Genomic DNA, 24710 nt, shown 5'->3' on the forward strand with positions numbered 1-24710 from the left:
ACACTGTGGAATTAAATATTCTCACTCCTCCTCTCCCCTTTCGACTGTGCAAATGCACGCACACACACACACACACACACACACACACACACACACACACACACACACACACGTGTGCCTGGAAACCCAGTGTTCTCACTGGTCACACGGTAAAGCACCACACTGAGACATGCCAAGGAGCCGACTCTCACGGGGGTGGGGAAGCTGTAAAGCACAATCCACAACAGGAGGCTGACCCTCAAAGCATGGGTGATGGGAGCGCCTCTCTCCTTTCCACTGCTTACTCCGATTCTGTGCCAACAGTGGGAACCAAGGGCAATCACGGCCTGAGAGAGGCTCTCCACCTTCTCACTCCCTCCTTGTCCTTGATGATGTCAGTTTTCTCATGTCCCCTGCACTGACATGGAGAGCGTGCTTGGGTCTGCCAAGTCCTTTGCGCTGCCTGACCAAGAGTGTGGAGTGAACAGAATCTGACTCTGGCTCCTGGGGGGACCCTGTCTGTCATGTGTTGAAGCATCAACTAGATAGAGGGTGCTAAGAAAATAATGAAGTCACAGATGTCCCTGGAGGGTGGTCCTCAGCGCTAGTAGCTATCTGATGGGATGTAAGCACAGTGGATTTACTGAAGCCGTTCCCCCACACCCCGACAAGGCGAGGCCTGAGGCTGTACTCGCCACACAGAAGGACCAAGTATATACCCTTCCCTGTCTTAGAAGCTCAGTTAAGGACCCCAAGAATAACAATGGCGTAGGTGTTCTTATCAACTCTTATAGTAATGACTTGTTTTCTTTCTTTCTCTTTAGCACTGCCTTATGCCACAGACACCTCAAGGGCACTTGAACTGTGGCCAGAAACTATCCTCCATGCCAGCCTGGATGAGTTCTAGGTGTTTGGGTGCAGGGGACAGTGGTTTTCCCTGCTCAGCATTCACAACCTTCTCCTATAGGGTATGGCTCAAGTTGTACAACTCCACCGAGAGATATCTCTGTTTAGAGTGAGCACAGGGTAGGCTGGCATTCTGAAGACAAGGACAGGGGACCTAGAGATGGGAGCAGCGCTTTGGAGATGGACTGGGGAGAGAGGACCCTTTGTAAACGTTTCCCAGACACCTCAGATCTAAACAGGAACTGGATGATGGCTGTGCCCCCACCCCTAGAGGTAGTGGGTGGGGAAATTGAGCCTCTGTTGCTTTTCGGGAAATCAGGTGGATGGAAAGTGGCTCAGCTGTGGCATGCCCACATGCCTCTGTTTCTCCATTCATCATCTTCTAGGGAGGGACTGCGGGAAAACTGGCTGCCTCCTCCTGCAGTAGGCTAGAAGGGCCTGCCTGCACTGCTGTTGCTAATGCCAATTATCACCCTAGGGCTCAGAAAGGTGGTGTGTCCAAGATCCCCAGGGAATATGCTAGACAAGACCAGCTTCCAAGGCTTCCAGTAAGCTCTGACCCAATGTTAGAAGCAATAAACAGAGAGGCACCTCAACTCTCACCAGGGTTAAGACTGTGATCTCGAGTAAGACATAAATGCACCTCCTGGTGCTTAGCCACGCAGCCCAAGGCATTGTGGGTGGGCTGCTGCTCCCTTTACGATGGGCTGACAGGGAGCTGCAGAGGCTGCTGTGGCCCTGGACTTCAGGAAAATGTCATACTACATATGGCTAGCCATGGAGAGGATCAGATTTAAAGCCCTAAAGCCCACTTTCTGTGGAATGTGGGTGACTCTACTGCTGAGTCTGTGCGCTTGCAAGGCTGGTTCATCTGATGAGCCTGTCAGATTAGGATTTTGTAATGTTAAGCAGGAAAAACAAGTAATGTTTTTGTTAAAAAAAGTTTTTCTTAAAAAAAATCACACAATTTCACATAAAACGCTCAGTGGTGCGAGGAAGGAAATGAAACTTGAACACTGTGACATGAGACCTCCAGGGTTTGGATGACAGCAACTGGACCTGAGGTGTGAGGTGGATAAGCCCGGGGCCCTTGTCACTGAACCCCATGAAAGCCTGGGAGCTGTGCCACCTTGTTCCCGAGTGAGGTACCTGTCTGCTGTCATTCTCCCGGCACCCCTGCAGCCTGATGAGCGAGCCAGGCGAACGGTCTACCACAGTAAGGCATAGGTCCATGTGCTTCACCGACTTCTCCTTGGTCAAGGCCCATTCCTAGGAGAGAGCAGTCAAGAGGCATGCCTCAAGTCAAAGTGCTATCATTTGGGACACTTGAGTCAGGACCCCAGGGCTAATTCAGAGGTAGCCAGCTGCCCCCAACTGAGGCGCAAATCTACACCACCCGACTGCTAAGCTCGCCTTGAGAACTGTTATGTTTTGGTGGCAAATGTGTTTGAACATGTGGGCCCCAGCTGGTGACTCTGTTCTGGAAGGCTGTGGAACTTCACACTCCTGCAGCCTCAGCTGCAAGCCATGCATGCTGGCAAGCCACCCCAGTCACGATGGACTGACTGTATTCTCAATCCAGGAGCCAAAATAATCCTACCCTCAAGTTGTTTCTGTCAAGTATTTGGTTAGAGCAAGAAGAAAAGGCATTAATATAGTGACAAAATGAACCACATCAGAAATGTGACTAAAAAAATCACCAAGAAAAGTTACCTAGCAGAGTAAACAAGACTAACCGTATTACGTATTTTTAGCTCCAAGTGCAAGCCAGAGACCAGGGTCAACTGTCCTGCTCTCACCCACAATTGCTCCCACAAGGTTTTGGAATGGCTCTGGTTTGGAAACAGATTTATGAATGTAGGTTGAATTTGTGAAAACTATAAATGACGTATTCTAGCTTTCAGCAAATACCTACAGGGATGAAGTCTGCAGGAACCTGCTTCCTATCCTCACGAAGTCCCCTCACTCTGCTGGAACAATCTACATGTCAACACATAGTATGGCTCCCTCTAACTGGATGATATATATATATATATGCCAAGCTTTCTCAAGCCTTTCACAAGAACTGCATGAGGGTTTCGTATGTCTACTCCGAGAACAAGAAAACTGGGTCAGAGTGCATTTAAACAGTCTTGCCTGTGCTTTTAACAATTCAAACACATGTACATGCCTGTGCACACAGAGGGCAAGGCTGTCAATCACCTCTCTGAATGCTCAACAAGATCATGTAGAAGCATGGAAGACTGGGGACAGAGGGAGTGACATAGTTACATGTGGCTGTGGCTAGGCAGAAGGTTCTGTGTAGGGCCAGAAGGTAGGGTTTCCTAAAGTCACTTAAGACCCTGATCCATTTAAGGGGACAGTCACCTGCACAGGGCCTCCAGGATTCAGAATTGGAGGTGCCAGTCAGCCCAGCATCCCATGGTGATACTGAGCTGCCCCAGCCCTGGGGCTTCTCGACTTTCCTCTGGTGCCACTGACCTGTGTCCCTCAGTGGGGAAAACAGAAGATGCATGATGTATTCTGTAAGTGCTACAAAAATTGCCTGTTCTTTTTGAGGTCACAAGGACAGGGTGACAACAGTCACCAGAGAAGCCTCGCTATCAATGTACAAGTAGTATGGTGGCAGCAAGACGCTGAAACACAAAGGGGACAACTTGTATTTCAGGGCTTTCACTGGGACGCGCAGTCTCCTGACTCCTTGACAAGTGCAGAAGGTGTGGGGGAGGGGCTGGGAAGGTAGAAGTACGGGGGGGGAGAGATGAGGGAGGGGCTCAGGACAGAGGGGTTGGGGAAAGAAGAGCAAGTGAGCCCGGGGGCAGAGTGGTCTGGGGCTTTGGTGTGATCTTTCCTTGTCTCTATTCCTGCCTTGAGATGGGTGTGTTTGCTCTGTGTCACTGTACATTAGCAGGAAGTAACCGGACTTTGAGTCATTGGGGGTCAGCCCTTCTGTAGTCTGACCTCACTTCCTGTCTGCTTCCAGACACTAGGTGTGAACACAAGAAACCCTTTCTCTCTTAAGCTGTTAAATATTTTGCCACCACAGTGAAAAGTAACTCATACATAGTTTGTCTGCTATTTATCCAATGCGCTTGGTTCCAGACGTGTCCAGGGTGTGGAGATGCAGCTAGGTGTCCCCGGTATACTGCAGCTCTAGGATGTGGAAGTCCAGGAACCTTTGCCACTTCCACTCCATGTCCACCACACCTACATGTGGGCGACAGCTGGAGACACGCTTGTTTGTGGCCATCAGAGTCACGGGAACCTCTGAGCACTGAGGGTCTAGACTGTCTTCATATGACAAGTGTGGGAAGATGCTGGGAGGCCGATGGCTGGCCAGGAAGATCACATGAGGGTACTGTGTACTTCATTACTTTAAGAAGGACAACACCCTGAACTCCAAAAATCTGATTTGCCTGTGCAAGCAGCCGAGCCGGCCACCTGTGTGCTGGGTCCTTGAGCAACCTGAATTTGTAAAGCATTTAAGAGATGCTTTTATGAGTTGCCATCCTTAAAAAGTGTGACCATTAATGCTCTCATTTCCTGTGTGCTGCTGAGGCTGAGCTGGAAAGCAGGAAACAGAGCCCCAACCATGCTGCAAGTGCCACACAGCTTCTCTTTACCCGAAAAGCTCCACTCGCCATTAACCCAGAGAGGACTCAGTCATGGGAGGGACTGCTGGTGTCATCTTTGCCTCTGGGTCCCCTCCAAGCACTGGAGTGCTAGCCACCAGCAACACATGTGACAGCCTGAATTTAAATTCGGCAGATTTAATAGAACTGAAGACTCAAGTCACAGTAGGCACATCGTAAGAGCTCCTGTGCACGGGCGGCTGTTGACTGCAGTTCTACATTTCTAGCAAGCACATGCGTCCATGGACAGCAATGGGGAGGGGGTCATGGACCCCAGTTGGGTCTGCGGGGTGAGGCATCCCAGGATGAGTGGCAAACTGTGCCAATCATCAAGCCTGCCAAGGATCAGAGCCCAGCACCTTCTGGACTTCACCATCAGGCACTGTCCTCAACTTGAAAAGGCTGGAGCGAAGTTCCTGCTAAGCAGGGACAAACACGGGTACAGATACAGGTCTGGTACCGTGGGAGTGGCTACAGCAGGGGTGACGACTGAAGTCAGCCTGAGTAACAGGTGCTGATGTCACCTTCTACCCATGTGTCCCTCACCACTGCAGCACAGCACAAAGCAGATAAGCAGCTCAAGGTGTCATTCAATACTGCAGCATCTCAACTGATTCTGAGGTTGATGGCAGGGCCAGGGCTTTCCGCAGCAGTCTAAGGCTTCCAGCTGAGGATTCTGGACCTGCAGGTGCAAGCATTTTGCCCACTTACCTGGTTTCCTCCAGCGTTGTGACACTCATAAATTCCAACGACTCCATCAGCAAAGTGTCCCAATGTGTCCAGGCAGTTGGTTCCCTGCTGCAAGGCCCCAAAAGCTATGTCCTGGTGGTCTGGAACCCTGAAAGGTATTCACTGTGAAAGTCAAGGGCTCCTCTGCAACTCTGTACTTCCTGTCACCGCCCCTCTGCACACACACAGTCTCAAATTAGGCAACAGAAACAGAGAACAGCTTCCTGTCACACCCTGACATGATATGGCTACAGCCTCTGGGTTCCTAGGACTATAAGTGGGCCAGGCATGATGGCACATGCCTGTAATTCCAACATTCAGAAGGCTGAAGGAGGATGTCTCTGAGAGTTTGAGGTCAGCCTGGGCTACAGTGTGAGAGACCCTATCTCAAAATGATAAAAACTGTGAATGGAAGCTGTATAACAGGTTGGTTTTGGTTTGCTGGATGTCCCCTAAAAAGTCACTCCCAGGTGTCAAGTCCGGTTCTTTGTATTTCTCAAACGGACCGAGACCTTGCCCAGTAGGGCACAGCCTGTGAGGATTTAAGTGGTCCAAGGTACAAAAACAGATAGGCTGTATGGTAAGTGTGGTGTGCTTAGGAAGGGGACAAAACCTTGGCCTCACCTTCCAGAGACTGTGGTTGCCTGAGTAAGGGCCATACTCTAATCCTTAACTGGCTCTCCTGTGTGGTAATGATTAAATGGGTGGGCCCTTGAAGATGAGAATGACCTGGCAGCACCTGTTGCCAGAGGCCCACTGGTCCTACTGGGCTATTGCAGCCCCTAGGATACAGATCCTGACGGGTTACGGGGTAGTGATGCTGAGGCAAGGCTCAGCGGAGAGTTTCTGTCATTCACTCTCCAGTAGGAGGTGAGACGCCATCATTGCTAACCCTATCCTACACTCGCTAAGAAGGCAGGGACAGCTGAAGGGTGCTGTGGGGAGAGGACAGGGGAGCAGACTAAACTCCTGGAGACAGTGTACTCACAGGGAGACAGCCTCTGCCTCGCTGGTCTACCTCTTAATAGGGGACAAAGCACACCTTTAATCCCAGCACATGGGAGGCAGAAGCAGGTGGATCTCTGAGTTTGAGGCCAGCTTGGTCTACAAGAGCGGAGTTCCAGGACAGGCTCCAAAGCCACAGAGAAACCCTGTCTCGGAAAAACCAAAACCCAAACCATAAATAAATAAATAAATAAATAAATAAATAAATAAATAATAGGGAACAAACCAAATCAGGGGTGCTTTGGGATTCTCCCAGGCTCTTACAGACAAGGATAACTCTGCAAGAGAGTCGAGTCTGTGGGCATCTGTGGTGGTGGGACCACATGGTCTCCCTGGTAGCAGCTTCCAGTCTCGGAGCAAGCATGAGGCCTCTGCAGCCTCTATTCATCTTTGTCCCTCAGCCTTCGCAATATGCACTCGGGCCCCAGGACTTACCTTAGCTCTGGGTAGACATTGTCCAGGTACCACTTGAAGGGCTTGCAGCCCAGCTTTTTCCTGAGCTCCAGCCTGCTCTGAATACTGGAGGAAAGGGAGATACATTCAGTTCTGAATTCTGGGGAGACTAATGTGGTCTAGGTGGTATGGCATGCATTGGACTGTCCAGCTCTGGTGCCTATGACCTGCTCAACTCCCACCAGGGCCTTGCTGGCAAAGAGCAGAGGCCCTGATGACACAGCAAGCTACCCCACGTGCTCCCAACATACCCACTAGAAGGAGCACGCAGGAAGCACTCACTTTCCATAGGGCACATTCCGGGCAGAAGGCACTGCTGCATAGTAGAAGTTTTTGTATTCATCCATCCAGACCTCAGCTGCCCGTCGGGTGTTCCTGAAAACAAAATCAGCTTCCTGAGCTGTCGCCTCCATCCTTTCCCCAGATCACCTGGCTGCGCATGTCCGCTGAAGTGTGAATAAGGACCGTGCCCACGGGTGTGGCATGGTGCAGCGGCAGCTAGCACAGGGTCTGTGGGAGGGTACTCAGTTTAAGCCCATGGAACCACCATCAATCTCTACAGCACAGGATATCCCCAGGCAGAAGTTGCAAGGACAGTGCAAACGTGTGCCGAGACGAAATCCCTGCTGTGCCACGGAGAAGGAGCCCCTAGTGGAGGCCACAGCAGGAGACTCCAGTCGCCCCAGCCTTGCACAGCATGAGCGGATGCAGCTCCACTAGCATACGGGGAGAGTGAAGCTGGACCTGGCTGAGGGAAGTCATGTGCAGATTAGAACTGACAGCATCAAGAGGTGCGGACATCATATCCCAGATGTGGGGTTCCCCTGGTTCATGAAGAAAGCCTGCAGCCATGACACTTAGGAAGGGCCACTGTAAGCACAGACACCAGCAGACCTTCTGCTAGATGAAACATGGCCTATCATGCTCTTCCTAAATGAGCACAGCAGGCAGGCAGTGGTCACCCTGCAGGTTAAAGCCTTTTCTCTGCAGTAAAGCCTTTTAAATGCTGAACCTGTCACACTGTCTGAGTTGTAATTACGAATCCATCTCCATGTGGGGCCTCCATCTTCCCCATAAAGTGATAAATATTCCTGTTGTTCCTTGATGGGGGAAGGGCCAGACAGCTGCTGCTGAGAGGAGATGTAAATGTGCCCATCCTCCTACTCCTGGTGCTAACCCCGGAAAGTCACCTCAAGGTCGATTGATAATCAGAAATGTAATATATGTGAAAATGTCCTCACTTCATACTATACAGTGAAAAACCTAATAACACTGATGAGTGGTTGTGGAGTGCACACTCACAGACATGTAGGTTTGTTCACTGAGACGTGCCCAGATGATGAAACCACTCTGGGTCTCTAGGTGTGTCTGTAAGGAACAGAAATGATTAGATCAAGGCTCTGACCATATCCTTGGGAAGAGTCACAGAATTGTGCCATTGTTGGATGTGGTGAAAGGTGGGGGAGGGGTGGAGGCATGCTGAATTTGCCCTCACTGCTCCTCTGCCATGCAGTGAGAGGCCTCTTGACATGACATGGCCGCCCGTCCAGAAACATAGGCAAGTGACCATGGGCAGAACCCTCTGAAACATCCTGCAGACTCTAGCACCGATGTTCCCCTGTGTCTGACCCCACCTCAGCAGCCCAGCAGATCCTGTGCCATCTCCACAGGGAGCTCTGTGTGTGTTTAACCTGTCAAACCTGACCCTCTGCCTGTCCCAGTTAGCCCAATTGCATTTCCCCCTGGTGCTGACCAGATGAGCATTAGAAACATCTTGTCTGGCTTACAGGCTTTGCTGTCTATTCCCTAAGGTCTAATTCCACACTGCCCCCATGAGGTCTGACTCAGTTTTTTTTTTTTTTTTTTTGTTTAGACAGGGCCTCACTATGTAACCTTGGCTGATCTCAAACTCACAAATGTCCACCTGCTTCTGCCTTCTGAGCACTGGGATTAAAGGTGTCTGCTCCCATGTTAGAACTGGAAAAGATTCCCCGGAAAAATCTACTAACATCTATTGCCAATCACTAATCAGTTATGAGCCACGATGTCTTCTGGCTGGAGTGCAGTGACTTGCCTTCTGATATGGTTTCAATGTCTACCCCTTCAGAACTCATGCTGAAATTTAGTTGTATTGAAGTGACACCAAGAGGCAGGAGCTTCAAGCAGTGGCCAGGCCATGGGGCTCTACTGTCACAAGACTTGGGCTGTTCCTATGTCCCTCCTCCTCTCTTACCCTTTATTATGTGGAGCACCAGGACAGCCCTTGGCAGGGGTGGACACCTTGGCTCCAGATAGGTTGCCATCAGGACAGTTAGGCAACAATGCACTTGTTACTGCAGCATGTGAAGAAAGAACACAGTACTGTTCTTACCTGCACCGCGAACCAGTTGCCCCTTTGAGATATTTGTGTACGTTTTTGTGACTATCACATGGTAGTCTTTCCCTGGTGCCCCAGTGCTAACTCCCCTGCCACCCCACCTTTAGTGGCCACATCTGCACCCCTCGCTGCCATGGTGCCTTTCTGAGACCTCCATCGAGCACAGCGAGACAGTTTGTTTTCTCACTGGAATACCCGCTTGCACACCGGCTACTGCGCCTTTTCTGAGCTTGGGGGCCATGCCTGTCAAAGGACATTGTCCCCACACAGCTCCAGGGTGTCTTGTGAGCAGACAGCAGACAGCTGGTCTGGCCTCTCACTACTTACCGGGCAAAGACAGTGCCACTGCCACCTGGGAACGTGTAGGGGTGCTGCTTCCGGAACACATGCCCCACACGGCTACATGGAATGATCTCAAGGCTGCCACCGCACTGCCACACTCGGAATGAGATCTCTGATAAAAAGAAAATTGGGCAACCATCAGTCTGTCATAGCTGCTGTCTCCATGGAACAGCTACCCCTGACCTAGCCACCTACCATAGTTCACTTTCAATTGCCGAGGGAAACTGATGAGGGGCTACTTCTCCAGAAACCGATCTGGAACTTTTTATAGAGAAAACGCTGGATGCATTCCAGATAGGCCAATTCCACAGCACACCCAAAATTAAATATGCATGGAAAACACTGGACCAGACATCTCCAAAGGAAGATTCTTGGTCTGAAAGCAGATGTCTCCTAGACCAAGACTACGTGCTTTCCAGTAGCACCGTAGCTGTCAACTGGAGATGAGTGCACAGACCATGATCCTCCACATTATTTACTGGAAACTAACCAAATATCAGGATGCATTGGGCTTTTCTTTGGGACAGGGGGAGAAGCCTTGCCTATTGCCCTCATGTATCAGCAGGTTCAAGTCCCAACCAAGTTCCTCAGGTAGAGGCCAGGGACAGTCCCCTAGCCTTAGCAAGACAACTAAGTTTAAACAGGAAAACCAACAAGTGCCACTCTGAAAGACACCATGTAAGAACGAGCTTCTCTCTAGGCCATTGGCCCCTTCGGCACATGCTGGTATGATGAGAAATATACAGAACCAGCATAGCCTCTGAAGGGAACAGCAAAAAAAAAAAAAAAAAAAATAAGGTGGGATCTTTGCAAACTGTAAAGCTAGTGGAGACCTAAATCTTCTAGAGCAGAATGCTAACGTGGCAGCAGTGCTGGGAGTCTGAATGTCACTTGGTCAGTGCTGTCTGAAGTCCTGCCTGGGAGTGGAGGGAGAGGAGGGCAAGCTAAAGTCATAGGAGTAATTCCCTTGGAAAGAACAGATTCCATTAACCAATCCCCTTCCATTGTAAGGCCAACCCCACCTGAATGGATGCAGGGGGTTGTTCTCAACTTTTCTAGCATCCAACAAAACTTTGAGTAAGACCCTATCTCAGAAGGAAAACTCCTATGAATGTGCCTATACCAAGACTCAACAGTGAGCATTCTGGGCAGGGCATGTGCTGAGCTACCAAGGGACAACCTGGAGGCCAGATAGGCTACTTCAAGGCTGAGCACATGACAGTTCCTTTCAACCGTGACTTCACATGAGTCCTGGGCATCCTCACTCTGCTGTTGGCCTACGGACCCCGGGCATGGAGTATGCCTCCCATAGGCCTCTCCTTTATGGTACTGGAAGCACAGTGTACCCATCCAAACAGCACCATGCATAAAGGACAGCTCTATCCCAAAGCTCACCTTTGCCCTTTTGCAGATGCTTCCTACATAAGATATTGTAGGCCAGGAAAACAGGCAGTCTTGTCATGTGAGCATACATGGAAGGCATGGCTGTGATGTTTCTCAGGCATCCTCTCTCTCCTTCTCCCAACATTAGAGCCACCAAACCTACATGGATTGTTAGCTGCCAGCAGTCTGTGTGGCACTCAGCAAAGCTCTACAGAAGCCTGGTAATCCTGCTCAAACCCTCTGTTCAGCCTCCAAGTGTCCCCAGGGGGCACCTGCCAGGAACCAGAGGACACCAGACCTCCTAGAAGGGAAGGGTTTCCACTCAAGGGTCTTGCCTTCCCCAACCCCTCAGTTTATCAAGTAGAATATAACAAGAGCCCATGACACCAAACCTATGCTCTCCTCTCTCTGGGCTCCAGGCCAGGTCACCTTAGATATAAATCAACCTCTGTAGGGTGACACACAAGAGGCTGGCTGAGTAAGACTGTCAATCTGTGCTCTCAGAATCATACCAGTTCCTGAGATGTGGCCTCTGGGGCTCATGACACCTTGCCCCACTGGGTGGCTCTAGTCCCTGGAACCTATAATGCCAAGAGGCTCAGGGGCCTTTCAGGTTCACTAACTTAAAGCCTTTCTTGCTCACAAAACTTCACCCAAGCCCACCCAAGAGCAACATCACACTGAAACATGGGAAAGAGACGACTCATGACCCCTCCCTTTCCTACACCATGGAGCTTTTCATCATGCTGGGCAGAGGCGTCCTACCAGATGAAACGTCTCCACCAACTCCAACTTCAAAAGACACATCCTAACGACAGACTAGCTGAAGTGTTCTTTTAAGCCAACAGAAACTATCAAAGTCTCTGTCACAAGAAAAACTACTCAAAGTGACAGTAGTGTCACTTTCCCTCCCTCTCCTTGTCCCCTTTCCTCCCAGGGCACACCTGTGTAAGAACAAAAGAAACTAAACTCTCAACGTGAGGGGAGTTATCTCTGAATGACAAGCATTTGAGATCAAAGGCTTCAAGTAAAACAAGAAACAAACCCCAGACAAGCTGACTAGAGTCTTTTCATCTGTCACTCAAGACAGTCAATACAGCTGCCTATGTAGACCACCACCTGTAAAATGACCATGTCTCATTTCCAGGCAAACACGACCTCCATGGGTCATTAAAAAAAAAAAAAGTAGTGAAGAAGGATCTGAACTCAGGGCCCATTTATGTGACATGCATGATTACCATTGGCCAGCCCAGCAGCCACCCGACCCCATTACCATTCCACACAGTTAACTGGAGCCCTGGAAACAGCCATCTCTCTCCAGTTTTAAAGGCATATATTCTGAACTCCCAGATCAAAGGATGGGACAGAACCTGGTGTCTGTGCAGGGATGACCTAAACTTTAGTCTCTTCCCCCTTGACACCAGGAACACATCTTCCTGTCATCCGTGTGGTCAGAGTATGTGCACCCATATATGGGAGTTCAGGGGCTGGTGTGCCCACTGAATGGCCTCCCTAACTGCTAACATGCCACCCTGCCTCCCGCACTTCACCACGGTGACATTAGTGGACTTGAGGCCAGAGGGTTGTACATACCCAGGTTCTCTCCTCCCCACACATCCATCATCATGTCGTACTTCCCCAGCTCTTCAAAATAGAGCTTGTCCATCACAAACAGGCCACCAGCGATCATAGGGGTTCTGCAGAGGGAGAGCAAGGGTATAGTTAGACTCACACCATGGGCTGGCATTGGTCCTCTGCTCTGCTCTGTGGAGTCATCATTCTCCACTGGAACCCTCAGCTTTCATGTGCCTCAATTTATGAGGTCACCACAGAAGTAACACTTAAGGCCATAGCACACAGTTCCACTCTGCTACAGAAAACACTACATCATAGACAGGAGACAACACGGAGCCAGCAGAGATGCCTTGTAAGCAAGCGACGGGGAAAGGACCTAAAATTTCCTCACTGTATGACCTGGTGGCAGATGTTGGCCTTGAGGGGAGGCCAGGGACTCAGAGGGTGGGAGGCACAGAGCCCCAGTATCCTGGAAGCACATTGCCCAAGGAAGGCATTTGCAATATACCGCACTTACTTTATAGGGGCGACTGGGTTCCCCTGCCGGGATCTCCTCTGCTCCGGCGTCATGTAATCCCATTTGAATACCAAGTTCCAGTCAAAACCTGCCGACCCAGAAAAGAAACAGCAATGAGGAGACAGAGTCTCTCACACCTGGCTGTCCCACCCTAGTAGCATGACAATAAGCACATGTGGACTCTTGCCAACCAACCAACCAAATCAAAGAGGATGAGGAGGCAAGGTAACACCTGGGGTAGGCCAGGGAAATGGGTGGCAGGGTGGGTATGGAGCACAATGAAATCCTTTCAACCCTCCAAAGCAGGTCTGCTTTTTCTTTTTTTTTAAATAACCAAAACAAACTACACATATGGTTATGTGCCTGTGTGTGGTTATGTACACATGGGTTAAGTGCCCACAGAGTCCAGAGGAGAGTGGTGTAATCCTTGGAGCTGGAGTTACAGGTTGCCTGATTTGAGTGCTAGGAATTGAACTCAGAGCCTCCGAAGTACAGTGCATGTTCATTATCCCTGAACCATCTTTCCTACCCCTCTAACCTCTTAATTTTGACATAGGGTATTGCTATGTAGCCTAGGTTGTCTTACAGCAGCCCTCCTGCCTCAGCCCCTCTGAGAGCTGGATTGCAGACATATGTCATCACTGGCTTGGATTTTCTAACATTAAAATGTATTAGAACAAGTGTGAAATATGAGAACTGGTATCTGTGTGAGATGCCACTGTACCTACAAGGGCTGTGCACACAAGATTGGGGATCAAGGGACAAGCTAGATAAATCACAACTGGCTCTCAGAAACAGTGGAGCACATAGTGCTTCCATGGGACCCATGGCTCTCCAGGCCTGCACAGGACCTTCTAGGGCCGGACATAAGATCTTACAGGCTGAATGCTGTGGGGTGATGGTACAGGCCTGTAATCCCAGCACTCATGAGGACTGCTAAGGCAAGAGGATCTTAGGTTCTAGGCCAGCTTAGCTAACAGTGGGGGAGGGGAGAGAAGCTGTTTTCCACCCTACTCCTTGCTATTTGTGGAGTTAGGGGGAGTGGGCTGCTAGATTGGGGGACAGTATGACCTGCTCCATCTGTGTGTAGCAATGACTTCAGTCTTGTCTAACTAGTCTCCCTCCCACCTGCAAGCACTGGAGCCGCAACAATTCTTATGAAGCAAAGGAGAATCTTGGACAAAATTCTCTTAGGTTCCTGGAGGGCAACCAGAAGGTAACATCTGTAAGCTGTGTGGCCCTACAAGATGCTGGTCCATTCACAGAAACAAAGGCTACACGGTGGGGAAGCAGGCTGTGGCTGGATGGCTGGGGAGGAAGGGCCAGCATCCGGGCTGAGCACAAAGGTAGGATTGGTGCCTGGTGGGCGGACAGTAAGGGGGCCAGCAGCAGGATGGCAGGACTCCAGGGCAACAAGCTGGTAGGGTAGCAAGCTGGCTGGGTATATAGGCTATAAGAGGAAGGGCTGGAACAGGCAGAGGACACGAACACAGGTTCCAGGCCCACCCTGCAGCTCTATGCAGTGTCTAAGGCTCTGACTCTTGCTGGTAGCAGTACTGGAACCTCTCAGCCCAGCCCATCAGAGGTAGAGGCTCCTCTGCTTCCATCTGCAGGGACAGCACATTCCACTAGCTTTAGGAGTAACAGCTCCAGGAGAGACAGGAATGGGATAACAGGATGGTGGGTGGGGCTGGTGTTTCTGCCAGGGAAGCAGGGCCAGTACCTTCTGTGAGGTAGCAGTCAGAGCCCACACTATAATGTGAACTCAGCTGTCAATGTCACTGCTGACCACAGGACAGCAGTGGTCAGGAACCTAGCAAGACAGAACAAGCCAGCAGGTAGACCAATCACAGCTGACACCTACCACCCTTGAGGTCAGCAGAGGCACCCACATACTGGAAGTTGTCCATGTTAATGACATCAATAATGGGGGATACAACCCGGGTCCTGTCCTGAGCAGGGACAAAGGAAGGAAAGAACACTTGTTATGACCCCAGCAAAGCAAAAGCCACCATCCCAACAGGCCTTCCCATTAGATATCACTGTTGCAAAATGGGTAGGGGTGGTGGCATGAGAGAGGGCAGCTGAGGCCTGGACACTTTTGCTACTTCTCCCAGCTAAAGGCCCAGGCTGTGCAGTGGCCCTGAGTCAACTCCTACATGTCAACCTTGTGTAGACTTCAGTGTCACACAAGCTGAGCTCAGCGACTCTCTGCCGGCCATCCTCTCATGGGATGCACCAGTGTGGCTCAGGAATGAACTCATGGCTGAAGTGCCTACAATATGAAGTCAGGAATGACTTCTGGGTACAGATGGCAAGAGAGGTGGAGGCCCTCACCTCCACAGCAACTGCCTGGAGATTTCAGATCCTAACTCAACTCCAATGTGATTCCACCCGACACCCCTACCTTCCACTGACCCCTTTTTTCATGCCACTCTGCTGAGACCAAACACAAGGCCTTGGACTTCCTCGGACCTTCAAATTCAGCTCTGCCTCATGCTGACAGTTCATAAAAGAGAGGGTGTGTGGGCTCTGAGTCACAGGGAGTATTGTTAGCTGAAGACAGACTCAAAACCAGTTCAGCAACAGGATGGCGAGCTTGGCACTCTTCATCTCTCCATGGGTGTTCCAAGGCCCGCCCTGCCTGCTTGCAGGTTAACGGGAAATAAACTCTGGGCCACGGAAAACAGAGCAGCAGCCTGTGTTGCCACCCTACCCCTCCTATCAAGCTGGCCCCGAAAGGCTGGCCCTCATCTGCTTCACATTCCTTCGGCTGAGAAGACATGACAAGAACCCATCATCTTGGCCCACTCCTTCCTCAGCTATGGGGGCTGGGGGAGGGGAGAGGGGACTGTGACATCCCTTGAGCTGGCAACCCCATGACTCTCTGACGTGGAGGGAAGTTAGCCCTAGCTCTGCTTTCTAGTGTGATGGCCCAACAGGGTGAGAAGCTGTGGGGTTGAGACACTAGGATGGGCTGTGTGACACGGATGACCGTGTAAGGCAGGGCACAGTCAAGGGTTCAGTGGAGCCCACACAGCAACCCTACCACACGTATGGTTCTGGATGTTACTGAAGTTCCCTGAAACCCAGTTTCCTCATTTATCAGATGAGGGAAAGCACCTTGTGTGCCATCTGAGCCCAGTAAAGGGCAGAGATAGAGATCCTGCAGCTTTTGGTCACTTAGTATTTTGCAACTTGTTGCCTATTGCTTCTCGTGCTATGTGGCAGGCAGAAATGTGTTCTTTCTCTGTTCTTTCATTACGTTTGTTTCATTGCCCCCAGGAAAGCACTTTCATAGCAGCCAGGAAAGAAAGTCAATAAGACAAGAAGAAGGCAAGAAAAATAACACTAGGCTAAACACAATACCAGTGGTGATGCTTCCAGAAGGCAGAATGTGCCCGAGATCAGCTGACCAGCCCACCAAGGGCACTGTGGCAATCAGTTTGCTTCTCCTTGTAGGCCTGGAACTGGTGGGTAGTCTGCCCTTACCAGAGTCAAGGACTGCCACTGCAGCCACCCCAGTCCTCCCCCGTGACAGACCACTTCTTCCCAGGCTCCTGCCAGCTTCAGGGAACCTATCTTCCTGGGGCAAAGTGACTGTTCTGTACCAACCCGACATCAACATCCTTCCCAGGGTCAAGAAACCCCACAGCCAGTGTGTGCGGCACCCTCCGTGTGACCGAGGCTCACCTCAGCAACCCGCTCCAGCAGCGGTTCCAGCCATCGCTCGTTGCACTCGCAGTGACTGTCCAGGAAGGTCAGAACCTTGGCCTGCGCAGCATCGGCACCCCGGACTCGAGAGCGCATCAGACCTGGGAAGGTAAGTTCAAGGTGCATGAGGGGAGAGAGCTCCACCTGACAGCCTTCCTGGCATGGCCAGCAGCACTGTTCAGCTGTGGACATAACAGCACTGCTCTGTGGTCACTGGGACAGATTCCCAGCAGGACTTCCAATAGCTCATCAGATGATGGGAAAGGCCTTTCCTAAGTCTACTGTCCCCGAGAAAGGCCTTCATCTAATGGAAGTTACCCTTAGCAAAATACCCAAGGCATGACTTGAGAGCATTTTGCTGTTATGACACTCTACACCTGGACTGGATGACCCCTCATGATGAGCAAGGGTGAGTGCGTTAAGTTCTTTTTACAGTAACAAGATGGATCTTTGATGAATCTTATTACAGTGGTTTGAATAGGAATGGTTCCCATAGATTCATATGTTGAACTGCTTGGCCCATAGGGAGTGGCACTATTAGGAGGTGTGGCCTTGTTGGAGTAGGTGTGGCCTTGTTGGTGGAAGTGTGTCACTGTGGGGCAGGCTTTGGGGTCTCATATGCTCAAGCTATGCCCAGTGTGGGATATAGTGCCCTTCTTCTGCTTACTGATCCAGATGTAGAACTCTTAATTCCTTCTCTGGTACCATGTCTGCCTGCACACTGCCATGTCCTGATGATAATGGACTAAACCTATAAAACTATAAGCCAGCCCCAATTAAACGTTTTCCTTTTTAAGAGCTGGAGTGGTCATGTTGCTCTTCATAGCAACATAAACACTAAGACATTAACTTCATGTTACATCAGGGAAAAAAAGACAAGATGTCCAACTCCAAGTCATACCCGCTCACTCAGGTAATGGCTATAACTGTGGAGCTAGTCCTAAGCGGAAACTGTTTGAAAGGGCTTCTCAGAAGTCACTCCGGAAGAAACTCGAGGGGACTCAATGTTGAAAAGGGAATTGTAGAGTGACACCCAGCATACACGGGCTTGCCCTCACTTCCCAAAGTCCCATCCCACGTCCTGCAGCACAGTCCTTCCAGCTTGAGACACAGGGAACCAAGCGCAGGACTTCTAGAGTGGCTGGAAAGGAAAACAAGAAAGGCCATAAATCTGATGACAAGCCACTGACGCCTATGGCCAACTCCTGGCTTTGGTAGCCACAGGAGCAGACAGCTCGAGAACAATGGCCAGAGTAGCCAGATCTCAGCTGCTTTCTCCAGTGGACACAGGGTTTTGGAATTTGAACCTTGTCAAGTAAACAAAGTTTGGGAAACATCTCTGTCCTCTACAGAAATTACAAAAGGATCACATTTAGAATACAATTGTTTTGTGAATAAGGATCTACCCAAAATGCACTTGTCTGAACAAGATGTACAGAGAAGCACCTACACATCACGTGTAAGTCTGAGGTCTTTAGCCAGTGTGTGACTTGGATATTAAGTTCACCTGCACCCTGCAAAAGCTAACATGCTGAAGCCTTTGTCCCCAGCTAAGAGGTAAGTGAGCTGTACGGCTTCCAGACTTATCAGTGACTAATCCACTGATGTCAAACTCATCATGTGGCACTATGGGAGATGGCGATGGTGGGAAGTAGAGGGGCCTAGCTGGAGGAAATGGGTCACTAGAAGGGTATAGACATCTTCCCAGACCCTATCTCTTTCTGACTGCCATGAGGTGAGAAACCCTGCTCCACCACAGTCTTCTACTCTGTGGTGCTGACCTGACCTCAGGCCCAAATGACAATGATTTAAAGCCTGAAGCTATGAGCCAAAATAACCCTTTCCCCCCTTTAAGTTTCTCTTTCTAGGTATTTCATCTCAGAAGTGAAGAACACAGTTGGTGATTGCACTTCCCTGAATATCAAAGGCTAATATCTTTGGAGAAAAGTGAAATGACTCAGAATAGCTACAATACATCATTCAGAACATCCATCGTACAGTGAAACATCAGTAGACGAGAGAAAGAATAAGAGAATGTGAGCCGCACCCAAGGGGGGAGTAAAACAAGCCTCAATTGAAAGTCACCCTGAGATGACTCAGATGTTGGAATTCAAAGATGAAGATTTAAAAATGGCTATTACTATGTTCAAGAACTCATGGGAAATGATGGCTGTACTGAGTGAACAAGTGGGAAATCTCAGAAGAGAAATGGAAACTGTAAGAAGAGTTAAATGGGTATTCCAAAAATGAAACTATCTCCAATGAAAATCTCACTGAGTGATCTTCAAGGCAGAAGAGAGCTGGCAGGAGGACCAGGGAACTTGAAGACCGTCAACAGAAATAGATCACCCAGGAAATTGAAGACAAAAATATGAGGCGCAAAAGGCATTAAGTGACTGAGAGAATATGGTTACATTCAGTCAGCATTGAAGAATGACACCAGATTGCACCTAAAGATATGATGGCCAATCATTTTCTAAATCTGTGGAAAATATCAACTCTATATTCAAAAGGACTTTGACAAACCCAAAGCAGGATAAATATAAAGAAAATGAGGGCTAGGTGAATCAAATTTGGCTGCAGAGACACCAATAAAGACTCAGGAAGGCAGCAGGTGCCAATGACCTGTCACATGCATGGGATGACGATGCATTATGACAATGTTCTGAAAGGAAAACAGGTGGGAAAACAGATCAGCGGTTAAAAGCATCCTCTGTTCTTTCAGGAGACTGGAGTTCTGCTCCCAGCACCCATGTCAGCCAGATGTCAATCATGTGTAATTCCAGCTCTAGGGAATCTGGTGTCCTCTTCTGGCCTCTGAAGGTACATATGGGTGGGGGAGAGAAAAGAAAAATAGAAGACAGAGAGAGACCCTGCAACAACATTCTAAAGGGTGAAAGAGAAACTCACAGTCAAGTCAGAACTCTTGGCTGAGAAAACACCCTTACTACTAAAGGAGAAAGATAGTGAAGCTGATTGGAGAGTACTGAAAGGAACTATCTGAGCCAAAGGGCAAACACCACGGACACAAGTGTGAGCATGCAGAAGGCAGCAGCAGACTTGGGGCAGAGCCTCAGTCTACCTCTCTACTCTTTTCATTTCTGTAAACAGTAACTGAGGGCCTAAGGAGACATTTCTAACATTGCATTATGGGATTTACAACCTACTAGAAGAGAGGTGACAGCAATGATACATGGGACAGGATGGGAGGGGAGGGAGACTGGGGACTCCCAGGGCTTATGGACAGTGGCACCAACCCCCAGCTGCTAATTAACTGTCATTTGTGCCAGGGTTCACACACTGGGCTTGACAACGGTGTGCTTTGTCATGCATCTGAGCTTCATGAGTTTTTCTGCTCAGTGTCACACATGCTGCTGTTCCACACAGGCCATGATCTGGCTTCCCAATGTCCCAGAAATAGCCAAAAGGCACGGCTCTTACAAAGGAAGTGCCTTAGATAAAACAACGCAAGGGCTAACATTTAGATGCACTGTTCTGAGTAGACACAAGCGCTCTGGCTAGCTAAAGTGATTTACCAGTAATTCTTTCTTCCCCTACCCTCCCTACTCTTCCTGCTTCTTTTCTGACCCCTTGCTGACCTCCCTTTTTAGGTAGGAGAGTAGGGTGAAAAAGATAGAAACCAGTTATTTGGTAGGTTGTTTGGGGAAGAACTCGGGGATCAGATGCTCTTTGATTGACCTGTTCAGGGTGAGGATGACCTCACCATCTGTGTGGTATGGTTGTGACCTTGGCTTTGGGTAGTAGTGGGCTCAGGCACTGCCCTGATTTGAGTGCAGGGAGCCTTCTGTTGCTTGTCTCTGTGCCTTTCTCATGAGATGCCTTCTTACCTAGTTATTCTTGGGCCCCAACTGAAGGCTGTCCTTCTCTACAGAGCCTCATTTCCTTTGTGTCTGCTGAGTGAGCACTTTCTGACTGATGTCACCACTCACTGAGCCCTCCATATACTTACTGATGCTGCCCTACAATTTCAAGCAACTGCATTATAGTTTCACATTCATATTTATTTTCAAAATTAAAATGCAAGCACCCCAAGGGCAGGAATAATAGCCTTGACATACTTATCCTTGTGCCCTCGGGTGTCTAGCAGTGTAAAGCACATATTGAATGCTTAATACGTGCATTTAAAAAATATTCTGGGGGCTGGAGAGATGGCCCAGCAGTTAAGAGCACTGGTTGTTTTTCTAGAGGACCTAGGTTTGATTCACAGCACCCACATGGTGGCTCACAACTCCCTGTAAGTCCAGCTCCAGGAGACCTGACACCCTCTTCTGACCTCTGCAGGCACCAAGCTCAAATGCGGTATACAGACATACATGCAGGAAAAACATCCATACACACAAAGTTAAAAAAGACTTTCCTGTCTTGACTGTAGCTTTGCATGGGGACCTGGAAGAGTTTGTACTGATTAGGGATACAAATGCCACTCCTGGATCCATGACAATCTCGTACAGTGGACTGACAAAGTGCTATCACACTGACTGCTGGAAACTGGAAGAGGGTTAGTGCAAAACAGCCACACACCTGAGTCGCCCTGAGAAGTTCCCACACCCTGCAGTGGGAAGGCAGACTTTTCCGTAACTGCCCACACAGATGAGACTGGCAGCTGGTGAAGGCCTGGCATTTGCAACATCACGTCAACACGAAATGACAGCTCTCTCTCCCTGTTTGGGACGGTTCTCCTTCAGCAGGCTGTCAAACTTGAATCTGTGATTATATCACATGCCTGCAACATGGAGACATTGGACTCCTCATGGCTAAGCCTTACTGCTTTTTCTAAACCTTTGCTGCCAAGAGACTGATGGGACTTGTCTGGCCGTGAGTGAAAGACAGTAGCTAATTTCCCCAATGTGTATATATAGCAATGTGGTTTGAAAAGTTGGCCTTACATATAAACAATTCCAATTAGTTACGCTGTGACTTCCTTCCTGCATCTGCTGGGACAGGGCTACTGGCTGGTTCTGGTGGAGGGAGAGAAACAGACAACTGTCGTTCCCCTGAAGTGGCTACAACTGGGCCAGGAGAGGAGGGAACTGGAACTCCTGAAGGAGCTGTCTATGTAGAAGGCCGTGCAGACTGCCTGACTGACTAGAACTTCGTGGGAAGTTCCAATGTTGCAGATCACAAGCCAAAATTATCTTGGTCCCTCTTGTTTGTTATTAAATTTTAATTTAATTTTAATGTGCATGGCAGTTAAGGTTTGTCTTTTTGTATTTAAGTCAGTGTACCATATGCCTACTACCTGAATAGGATGTTGGATCCCCTCAAACTGGCAATTATAGACAGCTATGAGCTGCCATGTGGATGAACCTGGGTTCTCTGGAAGAGCAGAGGACCTGGGTTCTTTTATTATTATTATTTTTTATTTAGGTTAGAAGCAATCTTGTTTCACATGTTAATCCCAGCTCCCTCTCCCTCCCCTCCTTCCCCGCCCTCCCCACCAGGTCCCCCAGTTCCCCACCCAATCTCCACTCCGATCCCCAGGGAGGGTGAGGCCCTCTATGGTGGACCTGGGTTCTTAACTGTGGAGCCATCTCTCCAGCCCCGCTGGCCTGTCTCTCAGCACCAAGGTCACCAATCATCCTGGTGACTGCAGATTTACAGCAGGTCACAACCTACCAACCTCAAAGCCAAGAATGTCATCACACAGCCTTTGGTCCCTCTGCTCTGCTGACACTTGTCGAATTAATGTCCCCACCGATATACTTTGTAAGTGCACAGACCTATGACTTTAAGCTCATGACACTCTTCCACAGTAGATGTCATTCAGAACACTCTGACTCCCTCTGGAGCAAGCGTGGTGGGCAGCACTGACACAGGAGTCTAGGGTGTGATGGTCAATCTTTATTGTCACCTTGACAGGACTTAAGAGCCACCATGGAAAAACCTCTGGGTGTGTCTGAGGGGAATTTCCTAAGATCAGGTCAAAAGTGGGTGGCACCATTCCACGGGCTGGGTCCTGGTTCCTAAGGAGAAAGTGGGCTGCGCACAAGCTCACTTTTGTCTACATGCTGTGGACCACAGTGACCAGCTGCCACACATTCCAGCCACCATGATGGACTGCATCCCTTAGAACTAGGAGCCAAAACAAACCCTTCCTTTATCTGCATCTGTCATGCCAATGAGAAAAATAACTAAAACTTTCTTACCTTCTCGTCGGTCGTTTCTGAGGACCCTCACTTTCTCGATTTTTCCCAAGAGGGCCCCGTCCTCAGCTAAGGAGAGAAAAGAGGTAGAGAGTTGTGAACCCCAAGTCTACACTGGGTTCTAGGCTGGAAGGGTGCATCTCTGGAGGACATGTCTCCCCTGCCCCACGTGCCTACTCTACTCTGTACTGTATTAGGTCACTCCTCCCAGACACCCCAAACCAGGGAGGCTGATATCAGGGGTGAGGGTAGGAACTCACGGTCATTGCTGTAGTCATCCACCAGGATTATCTCCTTGATGAGATGCGGCGGACTCCTTTTAAGAACACTGAGAACAGACAGAAGGACAGAGCCATATAAGGGCAGAGCGCCACTTGGAGCCGTCTCTCTCTTGTGGTCCCCAGCCTTGGCTAGAGGAGCCAGCAGCTACCTCATGCCCCAGTCTTGGCAGCTGGATGACCTCATCTGTCGCTCCTGCTGTTGCCTGAGGTGCAGCTGTTGTTAGGCATCCCCACCCTTCCTGTGAGATGCTGGAGCTATCTGTTGGCCTCACCTGACCACCGTCCGCAGCAGCGCTGACCTGGCTTCGTTGTGAAATGTGATCACCACACTGGTGGCTGGCAGGTCCACCCGCCACTGCTTCCGCTGACACCTGAGGGAAAAGAAAGACTATCCTGTGAACAAAGGACACAACCTGCCAGGGATCACCCCTGACGGACAAGCAGAGTGGGCTGCCACTCCTGGCATAGATGGGACATATGGAAGCAGAAGATACAACAAGGGAGCTCTGCACTTTGTATGAACCCAGAGCATGTTTCTAACATGTCAAACGTGTGTTCTAAAGCCCTGAAATCCTCCCCCATTCAGACAGACACCTCAGTCACACGCCTGCCTGCCTCAGTTCTCAACAGTTATTTCTGGGGACTGGGGCCATTGTTTTTTCCTCACCTGTGCTTTGCCTGTGACAGGCTCTCACAGTAACAACCCACTGACTGCTGTCCTTCCCACTGCCTGCCAACCCCAAGTAACCTGGTGACTGCTCATGAAAACAGGACTGGCATGTGGGCCAGCACATTAGGACTACCTCAGGCACAAGGACATAAGGACCTAGGCCTGCTAAGATGCCAGGTGGCATAGGACCTCTTCGGATGCCTCACACGGGACTCTCTAAAGATCAGTCTTAACGACACACCTCTCTGGGTCTTGGCTGACATACTGAAGTATCACATGGCCAAAATTCCGAGCACAATATACGATCCAGCTCAGCAGAAGCCATGAGAGGACTCTTTCCAGGCCAGTTTGGGGGTGCCAACACAGAGCAGTGTGTCCCGGGGTCTCCACATGGTCCTCTGGGGAGGGTAGGGGACTAGGAAACTGTGAACTGTGTCTGAGTGCAGCCAGAGTCCTGAGTCGCCAATGGCTGCAGACTGCAGGAGCCCAGCAATGCAGCAAGGTAAGGGAGTACTGAACTGAGGAGGAAACTGTGAACTCCAAGGCGATCCAGTTCCTGGCCCAGGCCCAGGCTCCCCCATGCTCATTCTTGTCATCTCTTAGGGTGCAGAGCCTTCCATGGCCCCACACACTGAAGACTTGGTTTACCTGGCAGCTTCATCATCAGTTCCAATGAGTATCTATCTTGAATGGAAATAAGTGGGAGAAGGAGATGGATTTTGGAAGAACCCGGAGCTCAGTCACGGCTCAACATTCAACCTCTGAGCATGAGGTGGATGCTAGAGTAGCAGTTGTCAACGCCAACAGAGACGTGGAGAGGACAAGCACCAGGACACATGCGCTCCCTCAGGACTGACAAAATGAGCCAGACCCACAGATTTTGAGCATAAGCAAGAAAAGCAGCGCAATTAGAAGGTAATTAGGCTAGGATTGCAGAAAGGGTGCCTTTGGTTAATTTTAGTCATTATAGTAAGTTCCTTTTA

General features: G+C 49.8%; 1 protein-coding gene across 1 annotated transcript in view; it reads right to left on the reverse strand.

The window, feature by feature from the left end:
- Positions 1-24710, reverse strand: part of Galnt2 (polypeptide N-acetylgalactosaminyltransferase 2) — a 128742-nt gene that overhangs the window by 2946 nt on the left and 101086 nt on the right. The window contains exons 4-15 of the mRNA XM_005064669.4: positions 23330-23428; positions 23037-23104; positions 22780-22845; positions 16592-16713; positions 14763-14850; positions 12899-12986; positions 12400-12503; positions 9409-9535; positions 6987-7079; positions 6687-6770; positions 5229-5355; positions 2035-2154 (exon numbers count right to left, since the gene is read on the reverse strand). Coding sequence (XP_005064726.1) covers positions 2035-2154; positions 5229-5355; positions 6687-6770; positions 6987-7079; positions 9409-9535; positions 12400-12503; positions 12899-12986; positions 14763-14850; positions 16592-16713; positions 22780-22845; positions 23037-23104; positions 23330-23428 — 1186 coding nt within the window. The remainder of the gene's footprint in view (positions 1-2034; positions 2155-5228; positions 5356-6686; positions 6771-6986; positions 7080-9408; positions 9536-12399; positions 12504-12898; positions 12987-14762; positions 14851-16591; positions 16714-22779; positions 22846-23036; positions 23105-23329; positions 23429-24710) is intronic.

This window comes from Mesocricetus auratus, unplaced genomic scaffold (assembly GCF_017639785.1).
Source record: "Mesocricetus auratus isolate SY011 unplaced genomic scaffold, BCM_Maur_2.0 Super-Scaffold_100013, whole genome shotgun sequence".
Lineage (NCBI taxonomy): Eukaryota > Metazoa > Chordata > Mammalia > Rodentia > Cricetidae > Mesocricetus > Mesocricetus auratus.